At 41.9% G+C, this 22,360-nt stretch overlaps 1 protein-coding gene across 2 annotated transcripts; it reads left to right on the top strand.

Annotated features, from left to right (window-relative positions):
* The first annotated feature begins 9,087 nt into the window (after positions 1-9,087).
* Positions 9,088-21,867, top strand: khnyn (KH and NYN domain containing). Of its 2 annotated transcripts, none has more exons than XM_011487656.4 (9): positions 9,088-9,314; positions 10,625-10,883; positions 11,822-11,956; positions 13,712-15,240; positions 18,927-19,057; positions 20,552-20,648; positions 20,893-21,000; positions 21,071-21,172; positions 21,236-21,867. In XM_011487656.4, exons 2-9 carry the CDS (start codon positions 10,626-10,628, stop codon positions 21,558-21,560), a joined length of 2,685 nt encoding a protein of 894 aa, XP_011485958.1. In that variant the 5' UTR covers positions 9,088-9,314; position 10,625; the 3' UTR covers positions 21,561-21,867. The 2 variants fall into 2 exon arrangements, with proteins under 2 accessions (XP_011485958.1, XP_004080027.2); XM_004079979.5 differs by having other exon boundaries at positions 9,088-9,318.
* The last annotated feature ends 493 nt before the right edge of the window (positions 21,868-22,360 follow it).

Below are 22,360 nucleotides of genomic sequence, written 5' to 3'. Positions count from 1 at the left end.
TATATGACAGGTTAGACAGCAAGGGAAGGAGAGAAGGACTTGTACAGGCTAGCCAGACAGAAAGACAGAGATGGGAAGGACATGCAACAGATAAGGGTGATTAAGAACAGAGATGGAAAGGTGCTAACAACCCAGGAGAGTGTACAGAAAAGATGGAAGGAGTATTTTGAGGAGCTGATGAACGAGGAAAATGACAGGAAAAGAAGGGAGGAAGATGTGGTTGTTGTGGAGCAGGAAGTAGCAGAGATTGGAAAGGATGAGGTTAGGAGGGCTCTGAAAAGGATGAAGAGCGGAAAGGCCGTTGGTCCTGATGACGTACCTGTGGAGGTATGGAAGTGCTTAGGAGAGACAGCGGTGGAATTTCTAGCGAGTCTGATCAATAGGATTTTAGAGAGTGAGAAGATGCCTGAAGAATGGAGGAGAAGCGTCCTGGTCCCGATCTTTAAGAACAAGGGTGACACGCAGAACTGCAGCAACTATAGAGGAATAAAGTTGATGAGCCACACAATGAAGCTGTGGGAAAGAGTAGTGGAAGCCAGGCTTAGAAAGAAGGTGGAGATTTGTGAGCAGCAGTATGGTTTCATGCCCCATAAGAGCACCACTGATGCCATTTTTGCTTTGAGAATGTTGATGGAAAAGTACAGAGATGGTCAGAAGGAGCTGCAATGTGTGGTTGTAGATTTAGAGAAGGCGTGTGACAGGGTGTCCAGGGGGAGGAGCTGTGGTACAGTATGAGGTCGTCTGGAGTGGCAGAGAAGTATGTCAGAGTAGTTCAGGACATGTATGAGAGAAGTATGACGGTGGTCAGATGTGCTGTAGGTCAGACAGAGGAGTTCAAGGTGGAGGTGGGACTACACCAAGGATCAGCTTTGAGTCCCTTTTTGTTTGCTATACTGATGGACAGGCTGACAGACGAGGTAAGACAGGAATCTCCCTGGACAATGATATTTGCGGATGACATTGTAATTTGCAGTGAGAGTAGAGAGCAGGTGGAGGAACAGCTAGAGAGGTGGAGGTTTGCTCTGGAAAGAAGAGGCATGAAGGTCGTAGTAAGACAGAATACATGTGTCTGAACGAGAGGGATCAAGGTAAAAGCGTTAGGTTACAGGGGGCTGAGGTGAAGAAGGTGCAGGAGTTTAAGTACTCGGGGTCAACAGTTCAGTGTGATCGGGAGTGTGGAAAAGAGGTGAAGAGGCGAGTGCAGGCAGGTTGGAGCGAGTGGAGGAAAGTGTCAGGAGTGTTGTGTGACAGAAGAGTGTCAGCAAGAAGGAAAGGTGTACAAGACAGTGGTGAGACCAGCTCTGTCCTATGGGTTAGAGACGGTAGCAGTGAGACAGAGACAAGAGGCTGATATGGAGGTAGCGGAGATGAAGATGTTGAGGTTCTCCTTAGGAGTGACCAGGTTAGACAGGATAAGGAACAAGTACATCAGAGGGACGGCTCATGTTGCCTGTGTTAGCGACAAAGTCAGAGAAGCCAGACTGAGATGGTTTGGACATGTTCAGAAGAAGGATAGTGGATATATTGGTAGAAGGATGTTGGAGATGGAGCTGCCTGGCAGGAGGGCAAGAGGACGGCCAAAGAGGAGATATATGGATGTCTTAACAGAGGACATGAAGTTGGCTAATGTTAGGGTAGAAGATGTCCATGATAGAGTGAGGTGGAAAAAGATGATTCGGTGTGGCGATCCCCTGGTGGGAAAAGCCGAAAGAGAAAGAAGAATTAACCCCTTGCCCTGGAACCGTGTGTCCCCCGTCTCTGCATTTTGGGTCCTTCATGCTCCCCAGCCCTCCCTACCTGACAATCTTCTTTCTCTTTCGGCTTTTCCCATCAGGGGTCGCCACAGCGAATCATCCTTTTCCACCTCACTCTATCATGAACATCTTCTACCCTAACGTTAGCCAACTTCATGTCCTCTGTTAAGACATCCATGTATCTCCTCTTTGGCCGTCCTCTTGCCCTCCTGCCAGGCAGCTCCATCTCCAACATCCTTCTACCAATATATCCACTATCCCTCCTCTGAACATGTCCAAACCATCTCAGTCTGGCTTCTCTGACTTTGTCGCTAACACAGGCAACGTGAGCCGTCCCTCTGATGTACTCGTTCCTTATCCTGTCTAACCTGGTCACTCCTAAGGAGAACCTCAACATCTTCATCTCCGCTACCTCCATCTCAGCCTCTTGTCTCTGTCTCACTGCTACCGTCTCTAACCCATAGAGCAGAGCTGGTCTCACCACTGTCTTGTACACCTTTCCTTTGAGTCTTGCTGGCACTCTTCTGTCACACAACACTCCTGACACTTTCCTCCAACCGCTCCAACCTGCCTGCACTCGCCTCTTCACCTCTTTTCCACAATCCCCATCACACTGAACTGTTGACCCCAAGTACTTAAACTCCTGCACCTTCTTCACCTCAGTCCCCTGTAACCTAACGCTTCTACCTTGATCCCTCTCGTTCAGACACATGTATTCTGTCTTACTACGACTGACCTTCATACCTCTTCTTTCCAGAGCAAACCTCCACCTCTCTAGCTGTTCCTCCACCTGCTCTCTACTCTCACTGCAAATTACAATGTCATCCGCAAACATCAACCTCAATCTCCCTACCTGACAATAATTAAGTTAAATCAATGTAAAAAAGTTTATCTTTCCAACATCCATACATGGTCATCTGAGCTTCTTCATCCACTAAATCATCTTCAAATGGACACGCCATGCTGCTTCACCTCTCTGAAAACAAACCAACCTTCAACTAAACCTGCTCCAGACCAGGTTATGTTCAGAGTATGAGTTGCTATGCCAACTTGACATACCCTGAAACATACCTCCATTTTTGGAACCGAAAGCCGAGGTTATCCACTCACATAACCTTTTTCGAATACCCCCCTGGAATACCTGTTCTAAACAACATTATCAACAATGACATCAAACACACTCCTCCATGTTCTGTTGCAAATGCATGTGCTGTCAAAGACCAACTGAGGAAAATTGTGTTTTTAGATGACTTTTATTGCAAATTCGTATTACTCCCCAAGCCAGGCCAAGTGTGCCCCATATGGTTTAAAAGTAGGCGGAAAATGTGGGCCCCGAATGGGTTTGTCCGGAGTTTACGTGGTGGCCCCACCTGTGTTTGCCTACATTGGCTTACACATCTGGGCAAACACAGGTGGGGCCACCACGGAAACAGCGGACAAACCCATTCGTGGCCCACATTTTCTGCCCACTTTTAAACCATAAGGGGCTCACTTGGCCTTGCTGGCAGGGGGGAAACTCCTGATGAAACTATGCAAAATGATGCAAAAACTCCCCACCCACCCTGAGAGACACATGGCTTTTACCCCCCCCATCTGACCCTAACTCACCATATCAAGGTTCTGTCACAGATGTACTTTATGACCCTATTGACCAACCAGCCAACATGCCTAGACCCTCCCATTGTATACACCAACTCCGTCTGGCCACACTATTACATCATCATAATAACACTATTGCATCGATATAACAAAAACATGATCAACAACAACAATAGAACAGACAACATCAACGGCAAAATTAAAAAGACAACAACTTTAAAACAAACAACAAACAAAGAAAAAGTAAACAACATAAATAAGAACATTATTATCAAGAATGAACGAAAAGAAAGAAAAAAATAAAATCGCGGAAAATCCCAGTGACGTCACTGAAAAGCCCCTGATTTGAGGCGTTTCCTGCCAAGTGTGTTTCCGGATATTCGAGCTCTTGTACTGCAGCCCGTACGTCCAGCGCTGTGACGTAATGACAATTAAACATTAACATTGTATACTGTTCTGAATGAATTTGGGGGGGTTCGGCAAGATGGCGGACCGGGAGCCTGTAGTGTTCTAAACTCTGCAGAAGTTTGCGTGCCAAACCCTAGTAACAAGACAACAAATGAATACAGTGACTGACTACCGGTAAGAGAGCTTGCTTAAATATATAAAAAAAAAAAAAACGAACTCAACATTACTTACTCGCTCTGGGAGTTCCTGCTGGGGAAGATCTTTCAATCCACCACTATTATAGCAATTGCTAGCTAGCTATTGCTAACGCCATGCCGAAACGAGATAAAATCAAAGGGAACATGTTAATGGACACAGATGAAGAGGGCGCAGGTTCTGCTTGTGCACTGCTGCTTGAATCTCCTGCTTCAAGTCCTCTCTCAAAGAAACAGTGTTCAGGAAAAAAAGAAGAACATGTGTCAAATGCTGATATTCTACACGCAATCCGCGAATTAACAGGCAGGTTTGCTTCACTTGAAGAAAAGATCTGCAGAAACACTGCAGATATTGTAACCATCAAAGAAGTGGTGGAAGGATTGGATCATCAGGTTAAAAAAAGCGAGGAAAGGATGCAAGAGGTGAATCAGAGATTTTCAGATCTGGAGATGAAGACCGATGAGATGGAACGGTACAGTCGCAGGTGGAATCTGAAGATGTTCAACCTTCCTGAATCCACAAATGAAACAACGGAGGAAACAAGAGGAAAAGTTTTTGAGGTTTTTGCCCAGATAGCTCCAGAAGAAAGGCAGAAATTTGGCTTTCTCATTGACACAGTGCATCGCGTGGGACAGCGTAAAGATGAAAACAGGCCTCGACCAGTCATCATTCAATTCACAATGCGAGTCTTCAGGCAGAAAATCTGGAGGGCGTCAAAGGATGCTGCAGTCATGAAGGAAAAGAAGCTTCGCATCGCCGAAGATTTGACCTTTCGTGAAAGGCAGAACAGAGGAAAGATCTGGCCGTTGGTGGAAAAAGCTCGGAAAGAAGGGAAGAAAGCCACCTGGAGAGGACAGGATGCCATCATCGATGGAAAGAGAGTTTCAGCTGAAAATCTAAAAGACTGATTTATGTAACTGTAAAGGTCGGTAATTAAGAAATATTCCCTTTGCAACAATCATTTGTTGACTTAGAATTTTACCTTATGAAGGCATGTCAAACTTTCGATAAGTTTTTGTTTCCAACTTATCCCTAAAGCTAGGTAAGTTGGTATAGAATCGTTATTTGTTCTTAGTTCTTATTTTCAAGTTCTGTGTTCTATAAGCTATGACTGATTTTAAGTTTAACTCTTTAAAAATAATTTCTTTAAATGTTAGGGGACTACGTGATACAACCAAGAGAAAAGCATTATTTCTTTTTCTTAGAAGAACTGGCGGAAATATTTTTCTGTTGCAAGAAACTCACTCTTGTGAGTTGGATGAAAAATTTTGGAGATCTCAGTGGGGTGATCAGTATTTTTTCTCTCATGCTTCTCATCATTCTGCAGGTGTTTCAATACTCTTTAACAAATTTACTGGGGATATTTTAGAAAAAAAGAGTTCTGAAGATGGCAGATGGATAGTAATGGCGTTAAAGCTGGATAATTCCATTTTCATAATCCTTAATATGTATGGTCACAATATAATAGCACAAACAAAACAATTAGCCACAGATGTTTACAATATTATACAGACTTTTATAAAGAAATATAAAGATGCAATTCTGATTATTGGGGGAGATTTTAATGATGCCCCAAATGATTGTGTGGATAGATTTCCAGTAAGAGCTCTAAACTCTCAATTTAAATTGACTGATTTCCTAATTGATAAACTTTCCCTCATTGATGCGTGGCGTTTTCTCAATCCTAATAGCAAAGAGTTTACCTGGAGTAACTCTCGTAAAACTCTGCAATCAAGAATAGATTTATGGTTAACATCCTGTAATTGTCTACAATATATAACTAATATTTCACATTGTTATGCCCCATTTTCTGATCACAAAATGATAACTATCCAACTAAATGGTTCAAAACACAAAACAAACAATAAATTAAGAGGATATTGGAAATTTAACAACAAATTACTTGAAGATGAACATTTTGAAAATTCCATTAGACAAGAAGCAAAACATATATTTGGAAATAAAAGCATGAATGCTAAGCAGAAATGGGAGTTCTTTAAATTTAAAGTTAGATCCATAGCAATTGAACGTAGTAAAACTCTTAACATAAACAAACAGGCCAAAGAAAATATGATAATGGAAGCTATACAGTCTTTATTACACAAAACCTTTCTTTCTGATGATGAAAAGACAAATTTAACCCAGCTTCAAAATGAAATAGATAAATTATACATCGAAGCTGCAAAAGGCGCCTTCATTCGATCTAGAGCAAAATGGCTAGAAAATGGAGAAAAAAATACCAGCTACTTTTTTGCTTTAGAAAAACGAAATTATAAAAGAAATACAATTACAAAGTTGAAAATTGATAATAATATTTGTACTGATCCAACAGAAATTGCAAACCATGTAAAAAGATTCTATGAAGAATTATATATTTCCAAATTTAATGAAGAATACAGTCAAAAGTTTTTAGGTAACCTAAAAGAACACATCCCTTCTATTTCAGACACATTCAAATCTATCTGTGACGATCCTTTAACTAAAGATGAGCTGCTTAATGCCTTAAAAAAGATGAACAATGGGAAATCTCCAGGAAATGATGGTCTTTCTAAAGAATTTTATTGTCACTTTTGGGATGTTATCAATCCTCATCTAATGGAGATGTACAAAGAGTGCATTGTACAACAAGAAATGACAGCTACAATGAAACAGGGTTTAATAACTTTAATACCCAAACCAAATAAAGACCCTGTTATGATAGAAAATTGGAGACCAATAACTCTTTTGAATGTGGATTATAAAATATTAGCTCTTGTTTATGCCCAACGATTGAAAAGTAATCTACACGAAATTATTAGCGAGACTCAATCTGGTTTTATGAAAAATCGACATATTAGCAATAATATAAGGTTAATTTTGGATTTATTAGACTATTCAGAACACATTGATTCTGAAGCACTCATTCTTTTTTTAGACTTTTACAAAGCTTTCGACACTGTAGAACATCCATTTCTCTATAATGCACTGAAATTATTTGGCTTTGGGGAAAATTTCATTTCTATCGCTAAAATGTTTTATAAAGACATTAGCAGCTCTATTCTTCTTTATCCTAATACATCCCAAAGATTCTCCATAAATAGATCAGTACGCCAAGGATGTCCAATTTCTCCATTTTTCTTTTTAATTGTTGCAGAACTACTTTCATTAAGAATTAAAAATTGTCCAAACTTATTAGGTTTATCTATATTTCAGAAAGAAATCAAAATAACACAACTAGCAGATGATACTGCATTATTCTTAAAAGACAGAAACCAAGTTGACCTTGCTATAAGCACAATTAACTCCTTTTCAAATGCTTCCGGATTACACCTTAATTTAGGAAAATGTGAAATATTAAGTATTAAAAACGTAAAATATGAAAAAATTCATAGTATCCCGATTAAAGATGTAGTTACATATTTAGGTATTAGTATAACTAAAGACATTAAATCTAGACAAAAGCAAAACTTCTCCTTGAGAATTAAAAAAATGCAGGATGTTATGAATATGTGGCTTCAACGAGATCTATCTATTTTTGGCAGGATCCTCTTGACTAAAGCAGAAGGGATCTCAAGAGTAGTTTATCCTGCCTTATCTTTATTTGTTCCTGATTCAACTTCCAAAGAAATAAATAACCTCTTAGTTAACTTTACATGGAAAAATAGACGTCACTATCTCCAGAAAGAACAACTTTATGCCCACTCATGTAAAGGAGGGTTTGAACTCATAAATTTTTCTGATTTGAATTATACATTTAAAATTAACTGGATTAAAAAATGCCTTCAACACTCAAATTCAATTTGGTATTTCATCCCCTTCAATATTTTTAATAAAATTGGTGGCCTTCAATTTCTATTAAAATGTAACTATAATATCAAAAAGATTCCCGTCAATCTCTCAAATTTTTATCAGCAGGCTCTTCTTGCTTGGAAGTTATGTTATAATCACAATTTCTCACCACACAAAAGTATAATTTGGAACAATGAAGACATAACAATACAAAATAAATCTTTGTTTAAACAAAACTGGATTGACAAAAAAATAATTTATGTTTCGGATCTTTTTGACGAGAATGGTACGATTTTGGATTATGGCAGATTTCTAAATAAAATGTGTTTTCCAGTAACCAGCAAAGAATTTAATGGTGTAATGAAAGCTCTCCCCTCAGGATTAATTCAGCTGATGACTTCTCACCTTAAATATCAAGACGCCTCTAAAATTGACTCTCCTTTAATGATTAATGGCATTGATATTCTCAATAAAAAATGCAACAATAAATATATTCGGAATACCTTAAGTGAAAAAAGACATATCACACCAAAAGGAGAAATATTTTGGAACAACCTTTTAAATGATATAAATTGGAAAAAAGCTTGGTTATTGCCAGATAAATTTTGTATAAATAACAAAGTTAAAGAAATACACAAAAAAATTCTACATAACATTTACCCCACAAATATGTTTATATCCAAATTCTCAAATATAGAAAATAATTGTAGTTTTTGTATTGATTTCCCTGAATCAGTTCTTCATCTTTTCTACTTTTGTAAACTTTCCCTTGAATTTTGGAACCAATTAGAATGCTTTGTAAACAGCAAATTTAACTGTAACGTTGCTTTAAAATTGAAACAAATAGTTGCATATTTTAATTCGGATGATAAAAAAGTAGAAAAAAGTATTAATTTGTTACTTCTCCTTTCCAAATTTTACATTCATAAGTGCAGAATTAAAAAAACAACTCCCAACTTCACCATATTTAAGTTCGAGATGCTCCAGTTTTATGAATATATAAAAAAAATTAATACACCCAAAGCAAGTAACACTGAAATAATTTGTGCTTTTTTGTTTGATAGGTAATCCCCTCCTCTAAGAAAACTTTGTATTATAAATATTATTATCATTATTTTGTAATCCCCTTTTATATATTTTAAGATAATTTATTTTTCTATCAGCATATTCTATTTTGGATATATTTCTGATTATTTTATTATTATTATTTTTTCTTCTTGAAAGGATTCAATAAGTTTGGATTGATGACATTGACTATCACTGCTGATGCTCTTTCTGAGTCTTTGATGCTGGATTTTGTATGCTTATGCTTTGTTCAATAAAGTTGTAAAAAAAAAAAAAAAAAAAAAAAAAAAAAAAAAAATATACTGTTCTGAATTCAACCTAAACTAGATCGGCTCGTGCACACGCCCTTACAGGCACGGGGCCGCGCGAGTTTCCTTCAGTTTCGTTTCTGATCCCATAGTGTTTCTGCTCAGCTCCAATTGCGGTCGCGCGCGCAAACTTTGGACCCCCGCGTGTTGTTGGACCTTCCGGAAGTAGAGCGAATGGAGGGCTGAGGTGATGAGCTCCCCACCAAAGAAGGATCACGTAGGTAAAACTAAAGTTCTGCTTGTTGGGTTCGGTGTGGTTCAGTCGTCTCTTCCTTGTTGTGGAGACAGGCACGCGCTGTCTGCTTCGTGAGAAGAGATATTTAAAGCTGAGATATAAAAAAAAAGAAAATACAAGTTTGTGAACCAGCAGTGTTGTTTACTTGTTTATAAGCTAAACAACATCGTTTTGGTCACGTTGTTGTGAAAGGGGGTGAGGGCGCCATGTTTCATTCTTTTTACGTCATACTGACTGATCGTTGGGCACATATGATATTAGTTTTTGTTTACCAACATTTGAATCATCAGGCAGTCATTGAAACGAGTCTGGTCATTCTGGGTTCTCTGAGGTTCCTCATCGTGGATCAACATGTCACTGAACAGCAGCCATGCAGCTGCGCATAAAAAGCCCCAGTATGCGTTTCTCTAGGAACCTACAGCCCATTTTAGAAACAATCATGGGGCAATCCACCACAAACAACCGATTTGCTTTTTGCACAAGTGATTTGCTTTGGATTTCCCTTCCCTGTTCAGTGTCAATTTCCCCCTAATCACAGCAACAAACAGGAAGCAGGACCTGTTTTCATAAAGTTTCTCTGTAAGTGTAGAAAAACATTCACTCTGACAGGTATAATCCTGGTCTAATCCTAGTCTGGTGCTTCCTTGGTACATGACAGTGGGAATCCACCCTTCTGACCTGGGGTGTTTGTGTCTTGTTATTCAGTAGGTTCTAGTCTGTGCCAGCAGTATTTGAACCAGTTAACCCAGAAATGTTAGTTTAGAACTTAAAGGCCTGTCGGATCCCTGATCTAAGACATTTTCTCACTCCATTCAGATGTTGGTAAAGATCCACTCCATTCTGATGCATCCACTCTTCGTTTTCCTTGTCTGAGCTGGAATCTGGATCTAAACTATGCGGCTGGATAGCTCCAATATTCCTCGCCATTTTTGTTGCACCACTAATGTTAGAATGTGTTGTCAGGGCCTGTAAACTAGCAGAAGAGTATGTAAACAGATGGATGACGGGGATGGGGGCGGGCTTACGGTGCTTCAACAGTCCAACCCACAACTGAGGTGTGAATTTCTGATGGACTCCTCCTGCTCTGCAGAAACTATGTCCTAGAAAACAACACAGGTTTTTTTATTTAGGCTAAAAACGGCATAATCATAGTTAAAGACCACTGGGAATGCTTTTACAACAGATCAAAAGGATGATTGGAGTGGGTTTTTATTAACTTTGCTCCACAGTCGTTGTCAGCACCATCCGTGTCTTTCTCAGTCTCATCACTAAGATCTTTTTTTTTTCTCCAGTATGTTGAAGGCCTCTGCGCCAGTCAGATCAGTCGGGATGTTCAGTGAAGGACACAGAGCTGGAGGGAGCGGTGCAGATGTGGAGGATGAGTTTGCGTGTGCCGGGATGCTGCGCGGGTCCCTGACCTCGCTGCACGGGACCGTGGAGCGGATCTTCAGGGTGACCTTCAATATCGGAGTGGATGGGCCACCTCACGGCAGTGGTGGGCAGATATGGCTGAAGCTGCGGGGAGCGAGCGCCAACGTGGAAGCTGCCAAGGTAAGAAGCATCAGCGCGCCGCGGTTTTACAGAAACTGACCACATCATCTTGAGAAGTTGCTGTTTAATCTCTTTGGAGTGGCGTTTGTCGTCTCTATAGAATAAAAAGGACTAATTCTCGGTCTCCAAAAAACAAAAGGAATAATAATTATTGTATACCAATCTGAAAAGCTGAAAAACGCTGTGGAACATATTTCTGAACATTTGTGAGGATCAGAATACTGAGGCTTGGGTTAATCTCAGATGAAGCTCCACAGCTCTTGACTAGTGCTGGGTGATATGGAATTTTTTATATCGCGATTTCGGTTTTTTCATATCAGGTGATAATGATATATATCACAATAAAATCCAAATAATTACATTTGTCAGAATTGATCATCAGCAGGTTGTTTAGATTTACATATTTATTTCCTATCATACTTTAAACATAACAGATGCACTGAAGGAACACGATTAAAGCAAAAGCTTTCAAGTTTCAAAAGAGAACATAAATGAAACAGAATACTAAACTGTTTGATCAGTTCCATTAAAAACAAAGCATTCATTCCAAAAATAAATTTCAAAGCTTTCAAATTTTACAGAACAAATCTAAAATTGACAAACATTTTTGTCAACAAGCTGTGAATAAGTTAAGAACTAAAAGCTAACTCATAGACTGTTCTGGTAGTTTAGTCTGCTGCTGCTGTGCAGGTCTAACCATCATCGTTCAATTCAGTCTGACATTGAACATGCTTTGGTGCAGGGGTCACAAGGGGTCAGCAGGGGTCACCAACTACTAAGTACTAAGTACTAAGCTTGATAGGAAAATTTTTGAAAGAGCGTTTGTGCACTTTCCTCTACTACAGACTCAAGAGGGAAAATATATATATTTTTGTTAGAAGCATTTGTGCTGCTGAACAGAAAGTCCTGAAAGCAAACTTTTAAATTCTGTCTTCCAGCTGTTCACGAAGGGGCTGGTCAACCAGGAGGAGCAGAAGGAGGTGTCGTATCCGGAGGTCCTTCACTGCATTTTCTGTGGAGCCAAAGGGCTGTTCATGGACAGCCTAATCAGAAATACCTCTGCTCTTATTGTGGTAAGACGATCTCAGGGCATGTTTTCCTTTTATATGCACCATGAGATCAGCATATGCATTACAGCAGATAATCACATTAAAAGTGATTTTCCATTTGAACATTTCTGCAGAAATGTCTGTCAGAAAATCCTGAACACATCTTGGCACCTGAAACAAATTCTGCAGGAATATGGTCATTTACACCTTTCACTTAATTGATTGTTTCCTTAATCTTTTTCATGCAGAAGCAAACTGTGATCCCAGTTGTTTTCTTTATAGTGGCTATAGAGGTTTTCCTTTGTACAAACATGAAAACTTCACAACATAAATCTACGTCCAGGTAGCAAATTTGTCTGCAGATTTATATCTTCTGCAGACAACCTCCTTATAACATCATAAAACTTCAATCTGTCTAAATAAAGGGCAATAAGGCATTACAAACACTTTCCATCAGTAGTTGGAAAACATCTATTAAAGTTGTCTGGGAGCTGATTGATGATCACATCCTTTTCCTTTTGAGTTGGAAGCTGAGCTGTGGTCCTTTCTTCCATCTCAGACTTTGGCTGCGTTGACAGTCTAGGTGGGTTCGGCTATTGGAATCTTTTATCTTTTGAGTCCAGACGTGATGTTCAGAAAAGGGGCTGCCTTTTACCATCTCTTACTATCAATTAATTCCCGCTCCCCTCAAAACAAGCAAAACAAGGACCAACAGCTTTCTGCACTGACACTAAAAAGCCTTTGTCAGTGAAGAGTTGCTCCAAGAATTCACTCTTAACTCCAGACACTTGTTTTTTAAGGGTTTCATCAAGAAGCTGGTTTAATAAATAAATGAACATTAAAATGTGCCTCTATGACTGAGTATTAGGGCCACCATAAAAAGAATAAATATATGAGAATAAAGACGTAAAAGTATAAGAAAAAGTCGTAATTTTATGAAAATAAAATAGAACATTTATTATGTAAAAAGTCGCAAATTTACAGCAGAAAAAAGCAAAGAATTAATAAAAAATATAAAATTATACTTTCATTAAAAAAGGTGTACATTTCCAAAAACAAAGCAAAGCAGATTCAGTGAGGTACTAAAGTACTGGAATGTCCATCTAATTTCTATGTAACGTCTTGCACAGTTGGTCTGCCATGAGAGTTTTAAGCCGGATGCCGCGCTTATCTGACTCAATTTTATCCAGACGGGGGACCACTCCCTTATGGCTACATAGGTGGCAGCTGGTGGGAGGTTGGCGCCAGTGTTCGGCAGCGGAGCCGCCACCAGTGTGTGAATGTGTGTGTGACTGGGTGAATGTGTCTGTGACTGTAAAGAGCTTTGGGCCTTGTATGTAGAAAGGGGCTATATAAGTATACGCCATTTACGCCATTTTAGTAAGGCAGTAGCGTGACCGTGCCTATGTCCCCAGAACTTTGCTTTTTCAAATTTGGCAAATTGAGCCTGACATTTATTAACTATTATCAATTATGCAATCTATTTTTTAATTACAATGGTTTTACTTTTCTTTACTTATAAATGTAGTTTAGCCAAAATCCCTTTGACGTTTCTTTTTAAAGACCTTGTTAAATACAAGACAGCTGTCAGAGGAGAAAGCATTGACTTTACCCACTGAAGACAAGACGTGAGCAGATTAAAAAGCCTTCTTAGGCTACATTAGGTTCATGGGCCGCAGTTAGTTGTGATGCATTTTAGGCCCGTCAGAACCATAGCCGTTTCACAGCATGACTTTTCCACACCATCGCAGACTGACGCTCCTCTCTCTGTGGCTGCAGGTCAGTTCCCCCGGATTTCTGCACATATCGGGTCTGGCGGAGCCGGTGGTTCGAGCCTACTCGCTGGTGACGGAACTGATCTCCAGGTGTGAAGGCAACCAGGCCCGGGACACAGGGGAGCGAGGCGTGTGCGAGTCCCTGGATTCACGGCGGGCCTTCAAGACTCTGGTGGAGAAATGGGAGGACAGACACATCCTGGATCTGCTTGTACTGTCTGGGCCCGTGAAAGAAGTCCTTCTGGATTTGGTGAAAGAGTCCGGCCTCGGCTTAAGCCCGGCGCCGTCCGAGGAGGGTTCAGGTGTGCATAAGCAGACCCCCTGGGATTCCTCTGGCTCTGCCGACCGAGCGGCAGAGGGGGTGCCTGCTATTGCGTGTGGGGGTCTCGAGGCTTTACTCCCCCCTACAGGCTCAAGAGGGAGGGCTGAGGGGGCAGAGAGGACACCCCCACTCTCCCCGCAGGAGGTGGGAGAAGAGGAGTCTCAGGGAGGGGTGAAGGTGCCAGAGAGGCGATCGGAGGACCAGGAGGTGCAGTCTTCGCCAACAAACAAGGAGTTCTGGCTCCTCCTGAAGTTTTTCACTGCCATGGGGTACACAGAAGACGTGGTCAAACGAGTCCTTGCCAGAACTGGACTCAAGGAGGCTTCGCAGATTCTGGACCTGGTTCAGCAGGAGCAGGACTGTAGTGATCGGCAGCGGGAAAACCGCAGCTTTACCACCCGGGGAGACCCGGATTTAAACCAGGAGCAAAACCGCCCCTGTGAGACGGAGCACAGAGAGGAGGAGGTGGGGACAGGGGACAGCAGGCAGGAGTGGAGCCGCGCGGAGGATGAGGAGGCAGCAATGGAGGAGGACTTTGTCCTGGGGGTGCTGAAGAAAGCAGCTGCCAGCTGCGGGTACACCGAGCAGAACGTGGCCAAAGTCTACAGCTCGCTGTCTGAAGGCTCCGCCCACCAGCTCCTGCTGGAGCTGCAGAGGGGGCAGGGCCACAACACCAGGGAGGGGCCTAGGGAGACTGAGGAAGATGCCATCCCAGAGAAAGATGGAACAGATCAGGCTGAAGGAGGAGAAAAGTCTGGGGACAAAGCGGGGGATCATCCTGTAAAGTCTGACATTTTAGGGAGTAGCCCCCCCCAAATGTTCGCTGACCTGCACTTCCCAAAGCTCATCTTGCCTGAAGTCAAAGGTCCCCCCACATCCATATATCCCCCCTCTCTTGATCCGCAGCTTCCTACTTTTCAACCCTGCAGAGATTTCGGTCAGCCCCCCAACTGGTCCATACAAGCCCCCCAACCCCAGAGCAGCGCCCCCAAGTACCCCCACCCTGTGAAACAACACCCCGTGCCTTCCTCCACAAACTCCGTCAGGACGAAGGAGAGGCAAGGCTTCATGCCACCCCCTTCTCTGGTTGTGACGGGGGAGCAGCGCTTCTTGGAGGGGCTACAGACCCCCTTTAAGCTGAAGCTGACTGACCAGCCCGGGAACCCCTCCCTGAGGACCATCATCATCGACGGGAGTAACGTAGCCATGAGGTGCGGTGGTGGACACACATGCTGCATTTCTTCCAATAGTAGCACGGCGTTTATTCCAAAAATGTGGCAGCTGGCCTGGCGTTTATGAGAGACAGGCGTCTATTGGAAACCGGCGTTGATTCCATTACAGAGAGAACGGTGATGGTTGACGGGTTCATTTTGCACTGAAATACGGTCACAAGATGCAGAGAAAAAAACAGACTCACATTTCAGGATTTATTGAAATGATAAAAACATTGCATTATATTATGATTAGCGAACGCTTCCTGTCCCTTTAAGCATCAAGTTGCGTATCAAAAATCCACTTTCATGCAGCTCATTTTCCATGTTAAGACCAGATTTTTAATTTGTCACTCTTTCTTTGCATCTCCACCAGGAAATCGGTTTGCTCCCTTTTCTGCAGCCGTCTTCATAATATCACCCATCTGCTTGCGCCATTCATGCAAAGGTTTAGGAATCAGCCCAAATGTGGTGCAGATTCCTCACCAGAATGTTGTTTTGCGTGTGCCACCGCATGAAATTTCAACCCAAGCAGCGTTTCTTGGGCATAGCTAACTGATCGCTGGGGGCTCTTAAAGGAACCTGGTGTCTATTAGAGACCGGCATCTAAAGTAAAGAGCACCTGTTAGACTCGCCGTTTATTAGAGACATTATTGGAAGTTATACAGTTACTGTGCTTGTTAGCTGTGTGCAGAAAAAGCAACAGTTTAAACGTTATATAAACATTCGTATCCTATTTGACACGCACATTTCTGAGACCCCTTTCTCCTTAGCATGATCCAAACTTCTCATACAACTTGGTCCACGTTTTCTGCCCTGTATTGCATCATCATTCCACTAGGGGCAGTAGAAGGGCTTTTTCTTGCTTATTTCAAAATGGCTGCTTCCCTGAAATCCTTAAAACACATGGCGGGAAAAGTTTTAGTTACTTTCAAAAATTAATGTTGAGAATAACTCATCTATTGTTATTCTTTTTTCTAAATGACTCCTGGGTTGTTTATAATACAGTTACATCATGCTAAAAATTTCAAAATTAAGACCATGGATCCATCAGGTTCTTTGTTGTGCGTGAAACTCACTGAATCCCCAAACATATCATAACTAATGCAATCTATAGGCTACCTAATAAATGAGAATGCAAAAAACTTTTGTGGATTTCACCAAAACAGCTCAACTTCAAAAAAAAAAAAAACAGAATTTCCTGTCAATTGTTTTTTTTTAGTGAGCTTTACAGGGTTAAGAAATCCAAAAGAATGTTGTAGAATCAAACATTTTTGGAATTCTTACCACTGGAATTGATTAATTCCTCACAGATTCTTAGAGCAGCCCAGAGGTTCTAAACTGACATTTTAACACCACCAAAAAAAAAACTGAAGGCTGAAGTTGGCATCTGATTTAGCAGGAAGCACTTTTCTGTCATAAAACCTAACACTACATTTATACAACGTACAATTTTTCATTTAGTTGTTTGAGTCAGTCAAACATTACGACGGAGATTTAGGGCCATGGTGAGGAAAAAAAATTCTGGCCAACGTGACGAGATTAAAGTCGTCATGTCGACTTTAATCTCGTCATGACGAGAAAAAACTCGACACAAAGTTTCGAGAAAAAACTCGTCTTGTCGAGATAAAAGTCGAAATGAAGTTTCGAGATTAAAGTCGCAATGTTGCGCGCGAGAGAAAAAAACTCGTAAATTTACGAGATTATTGTATAGTGTCTGAGGAACGCTTCGTCTGCAGCAGTGGGCGTATGTAACACTGTTTACTTCCGCATTGGTGATCGGATGACAGGTTCATGACGTAATGTGACAGATGAAGTTCAGGTTATGTGAATGAAAAGGAAAATAAAGGCTGCAGCGGTCCTCTACACCCAAACGTGTCTCTGAGCTCCTTATTTTAGATATGAAACTCCGCTTTACTGACACCGAACCCCGGAAAGACGGATCCACTGACAAAAATCTGATTTTGAGTCGCCAAAAGGTTCAGAATCTCTTTGTTTTAAACCTATAATCCGGAAATAAAGCTTCACAAAAGGCTCCACATATTTCATCTTCAAACTAGGCTCCGATAAACAGACAACTTCGGTGTTTTCTCCTTGTTAATCTATGACTTTTCCCCGTAAATGTAAGAGTTTTTATCTCCCAATAAAATCTTTTTTTTTTTGGTGGCCATAAAACTGTCGTAAGCTCTTAAATACAAAGCCACTAGCTCACTAACATTAGCCATAACATTGAATACTCCTGAAAGACTCAGCTTCACTGCTCTCGCGCAACATTGCGACTTTAATCTCGAAACTTTATTTCGACTTTTATCTCGACACGACGAGTTTTTTCTCGAAACTTTGTGTCGAGTTTTTTCTCGCCATTTTTTTGTGCCGAGTTTTTTCTCGGCATGACGAGATTAAAGTCGACATGACGACTTTAATCTCGTCATGTTGGCCAGAAATTTTTTTTCCTCACCGTGGCCCTAAAACTCCGTCGTACAAACATACACGTTGCACCCATAATCAAAACTGGAAATCCATTTTCTTGTTTCCTAGATTTTCAAGCAAAAATGCGACTAGATTTTAATACAGCATCTTCCTTTTTGGTCATTTCAGTTACATTAATGTTTTTTTAACCCTTGTGCTATCCTAGGCACTTTAACATTGGGAGTTGGGTCATCTAGACTCATTAGACAGTGCTCTGAACCTTTTTTCTTCAATGATTTGTGATCTTCACTGGTGTCCATGGATTACATGAAATCTTTCCACCTTTATCCACATTTGTCATGGTAGGGAGAACACGTCAATGTAAGGGTGGGGTCTTCTAAGATAGCACAAGGGTTAAACAAAGCTTTAACACCAAAGCTGTAGCTCTGGGGCTGGCGTTCTTTAAATACTGTAACTACTAACTGGTTTCCACAATTGATACCATTCCAACGCATCCAGTCGCTAAAGCTGATTCTCTGTGCTGATATGCAAAATTTGACAGTAATAAAGCATATCAGACATGAACATTTTCACCATTTTCTCTCTTGTTTAAACTCTCAAAGCTCAAACCTTCATAGAAAGAAAAGTCCAGTATCATAGAATGAAAACAAAGATCTGTTGTGATCAAAGATTTATTTAGATTTGGCAAACAGAATGCATTCTGCAGAGTAGACCCACGGAAGACATTGATTGGCAAGATCTACAGCAAATCAGGACGCAGAACACAGCGCGCAAAAAAAAAAGAAAAAACAGCAAAATTGCCCTGAAAGGAAATCCATGACTCAGTTGGTTTAGTGCACGAGAAATCAGGGTCCAATTCCCAGGGGGCGCAGTGAGCTTCATGCAGTGTGGGTCCTTGGGCAAGACCCTGAACGCTACAGCCTAACTATGTAGCCACAAGGAGGCCCAAGTCTGGGTCTGACTGTTCCGGTCCCCAGCCCGGATAAAATACAAGGTTGTGTCAGGAAGGGCATCCGGCATAAAAATCTCTGCCGAACCACCTGTGGCGACCCCTGATGGGATAAGCCGAAAGGGGGGCTGCGGAAGACGAACAGCGATATAGTGAGAAGGAACTGTATTTTCCATCGTCTACGACAGCTCTGGTATTAACCGGTTAACACTTCAGATTGAATTCATGAAATGTGAGATGCTCTTTACGAGAGACTGAGCGCTAGTTTCCACCACAGAGCTGACTGTGCCTGTTCTGTCCGCTGTAGTCACGGTCTCGGTCACTTCTTCTCCTGTCGGGGGATCGCTTTGGCCGTACAGCACTTCTGGGACCGAGGTCATCGGAACATCAGCGCTCTGATCCCTCAGTGGAGGCAGAAAAGCGACTCCAGGATCAAAGGTAGCCCCCATCACCCTCCTCTCATGGAACTCCACCTAAACTAGTGTTTATGGCTTCACACAGGAATGAAAGGACTATGATTGTCATTTTTAGCCAAAATCCAAAAACTTGTTTCGGTTTATAGGACATAGTTTCTGCAGAGCGGCAGTAATATATTAGAAATTCACCTTTGAGTTACAGTCTGAACTGTTGCCGTGGAAGTACCCATGAAGAGAAAATACTCTCACCCGACTTGTGTGTGTGTGTGCGTAATTCTAGATTTGTAATTCATGCAATACATTTTGCGCATAACTGTGAGTACTTTCAATTGTGTATGCATATGTACACTTGACTATTGAATACTTAAAAAATACAATTTACGGACGCACATCTTGAAATTGCGCCAGCTTAAAACTAAATACGAATTTGAAATGGCTCCTACACATACAAATCTTTAAATACTACACCTGAGATCCACACACAAAACCTAATTGTGAGATCAGATTGAGACTCCTTTCACGTTTTCAGATTTGTATGTAAGTGATGCGTTTAAATGCTGCTAAATGCTGGGTCATTAGACTTTTCCCATCAGAATTAAGATTGCGTATAATAGCTAACAGAAACGTGACTTTTTTTCCGTTTTCTTAAACCCCGATAATTAAAATGCGTTTTGAGAATGCTCATCACTTTTTTATTTTATTTAAAGTTTTACCGATCTAATGGCTGCCTTAGTGCCGCTCACGGCAGCGCCGCTCACAGAGCTCTTTGACGATGATCAGCCCTACACAACACTCTTCTCTCTTAGTCTGGAGAAGGACCCGAAAAAAGCCAACAGGACATGTTAAAAATACCATTGTAGTGGGCACTCCATGACCTAGGGGAGACCAGGCCAAACCCCTACACTTTCTGCAGCACGAGAGTGATGGAGGAGCATTTTCATTCATGAGGCATGGTTTCCTCTAAAAATACATGCAAATGCCCAAGATAGTGTTTTTAAAATCAACTTTTTCCCGTGATATCCTGATTCACTTTCGGCTTTAGGGTAAAACGAACGGTTCGGTTTTCGATCGAGATTTGTGGCATCCTTAATAGTGGACAAAAAAAAACGGAATGTGTAAAAATAAACGTCTGCTTAAAATCCGAATGGGCTGACCACACTACAACAATGATCATTTCTTTCAGAATATTCTTGTTGAAAACTATGTTGATATTTGGCACGTATCATTTCTTGGTCAACAGAATATTCTGATTAAAGAAACATATCTTTACAAATCTATACAACATATTCTGTTTTGCTGCTAAATTCTATAAAAGTGTTCAAATGTTTGAGCTTGGATGAAATGTGGTGTGAAATTTCAATTTCTTAATTATTATAGATACTTTTCTTTAAAGTACATACAATGTGTTTAGTACCTTTCAAAGGGGTAAGTCCACAAGCACTGTGTGGACTTATGTGTGCGTGCACGTACGTGTGCATGGCCACCCGGCGGCTCAGACGTGGTCTTTGTCTCTCAGAGAAGCATTACCTGACGGAGCTGCAGACGGTCGGCCTGCTCCACTACACCCCTTCCAGGGAGGTCCTAGGGAAGAGAATCAGCTCGTACGATGACAGGTACGTGCACGGCGGTCGCGTGTGTGCGTGACTTCATCCCCGCATGGGTCTCTTGAAACCCTCGGAGCTCCGGGTGGAGCAGGTATCCTGAGGACGCCAGGGAGTCCAGATCCCGATGCAACGTCACGGACTCAGACAGGAGAAGTTTGAGGAGTCACAGCAGAGCAAAGTGATGCAACAATTAGCCCCTAAGGAGGAATAATAATAATAATAAGGATGAATGCATTTGCCCCCCTCCCCACAGACTGATCCTGCAGCTGGCGCAGAAGACAGATGGAGTGATTGTAACCAACGACAACCTGAGAGACCTGCTGGATGAGTCTGTGGTGTGGAGGGACATCATCAGGAAGAGGTCAGCTGATCTGCTCACTGAAGACATCTTCAAGCTCCGCCTTTGTCTGTCTGACCTCCTTCTCCTGCAGGCTCCTGCAGTACACCTTTGTGGGGGACCTCTTCATGGTCCCTGATGACCCTCTGGGGAGGGGGGGGCCTCACCTGGACCAGTTTCTTAGCCTGCAACAGAGGTGAGTTCCTCAGTTTTCCTCCATGAAACTTTGATTTTCATGCCTCTAATTCCTTGTGTTCAGTTTCAGGACTGCGGTTCCAGGAAGCCACTCCTTTGCTGGTTTGTCTTCGACTCTCCCCTCTAAACCCCCCCGTTCCCAGACCGAAGTTCTGAACTTCCGTGACCGAACAGCAGTAGGTGCTTTAGGAGACGGGACAGGTCGCAGGCCCCCTGCCGGGCGCGCCCAGCGGGAGAACAGGACTGCAGAGCAAACGTCTGAGCTGAGGCTGAAGCTGTGCCAGGTCTTCCCCGGTCAGGACAGCATGGTGGCGCTGCAGCTGCAGCTCCACCCCGCAGAGACAGATGTCAACCTGCTGTCCAGTTTCATCCTAGAGCAGCAGGACTAAAATCTCCTGAAGTTTTTTTCAATCTTTCTTTTTTTTGGATCAGCAGTGTTTTTTTTGCTTCAGCTGTATTCCATTGAAGCAGCTTTATTTTGTGTGTGGGGAGCCGTGAAAACATTCTGGATAGAATGAAATGATTTCCATTTGTCACATGTCCTCCATGTGAAGGTGATCATGATTTTCCAGATTATATTTATAGACAATGTTAATAATTTGAAATGCAGGCTTTAATCTAGCTGATTTAGTCATTTTACAAACTCTTTTTTACAAACTTTTACTATTAAATTATTATTAAAGGTTTTTCAAAGGAGTTCCTGGGATCTTCTGTCAGGCTCTTTCATGAAAGCAAAGGCCCCCTGCTTGACAGCAGTCTACAGTTTAAGCAGCCCTCTCAGACTCCCGGCCTCCTGCTGGTTTTTCAGAAATCCTGCCTCGTCTGCTGCTGATTACCTGGATCTGGTTGTTTAGCCAGTGAGGAGCTTCATTAGCAGATTAATTTAAAATCATGTAGGACACAGGCCTGGCGTTTGAGCCCTGGGGTTTAAGGTGATCTCTGATCTCAGAAGTGGAACAGTGCATGTCCCCTTGGTCTGGCCCTGGTCTGGGTGGGGGATGTGATTGCCCTGCGGGTGGATTTCCTCGATCTGCTATACCACCTGGGTGTCGGGGTTCCTGGCTACTACTGCTGCTTTGGCGGGGGTCTTGGTGTGGAGGTGAATGGGCCCTTCCTCTTTTTACATTCCATCAAGAGGACAGGTGTTAGCTCACCTTTGCACAATAGTACACATGACTGAATGATAAAT

The sequence above is a fragment of the Oryzias latipes genome, chromosome 18, assembly GCF_053564925.1.
Source record: "Oryzias latipes strain Hd-rR chromosome 18, Olatipes_Hd-rR_3.1".
NCBI lineage: Eukaryota > Metazoa > Chordata > Actinopteri > Beloniformes > Adrianichthyidae > Oryzias > Oryzias latipes.
The sequence above is the reverse complement of the archived record's forward strand: the minus strand, read 5'-3'. Positions and strand labels throughout refer to the sequence as shown.

What these genes read in the sequence shown, in the direction of transcription:
- khnyn (XM_011487656.4), top strand. Translation starts at nt 10,626, where the DNA reads ATGTTGAAGGCCTCTGCGCCAGTCAGATCAGTCGGGATGTTCAGTGAA. An exon ending in CCAACGTGGAAGCTGCCAAG is followed by an intron (nt 10,884 to 11,821) that starts GTAAGAAGCATC and finishes TCTGTCTTCCAG; the next exon opens with CTGTTCACGAAGGGGCTGGT. An exon ending in GGGAGTAACGTAGCCATGAG is followed by an intron (nt 15,241 to 18,926) that starts GTGCGGTGGTGG and finishes TGTCCGCTGTAG; the next exon opens with TCACGGTCTCGGTCACTTCT.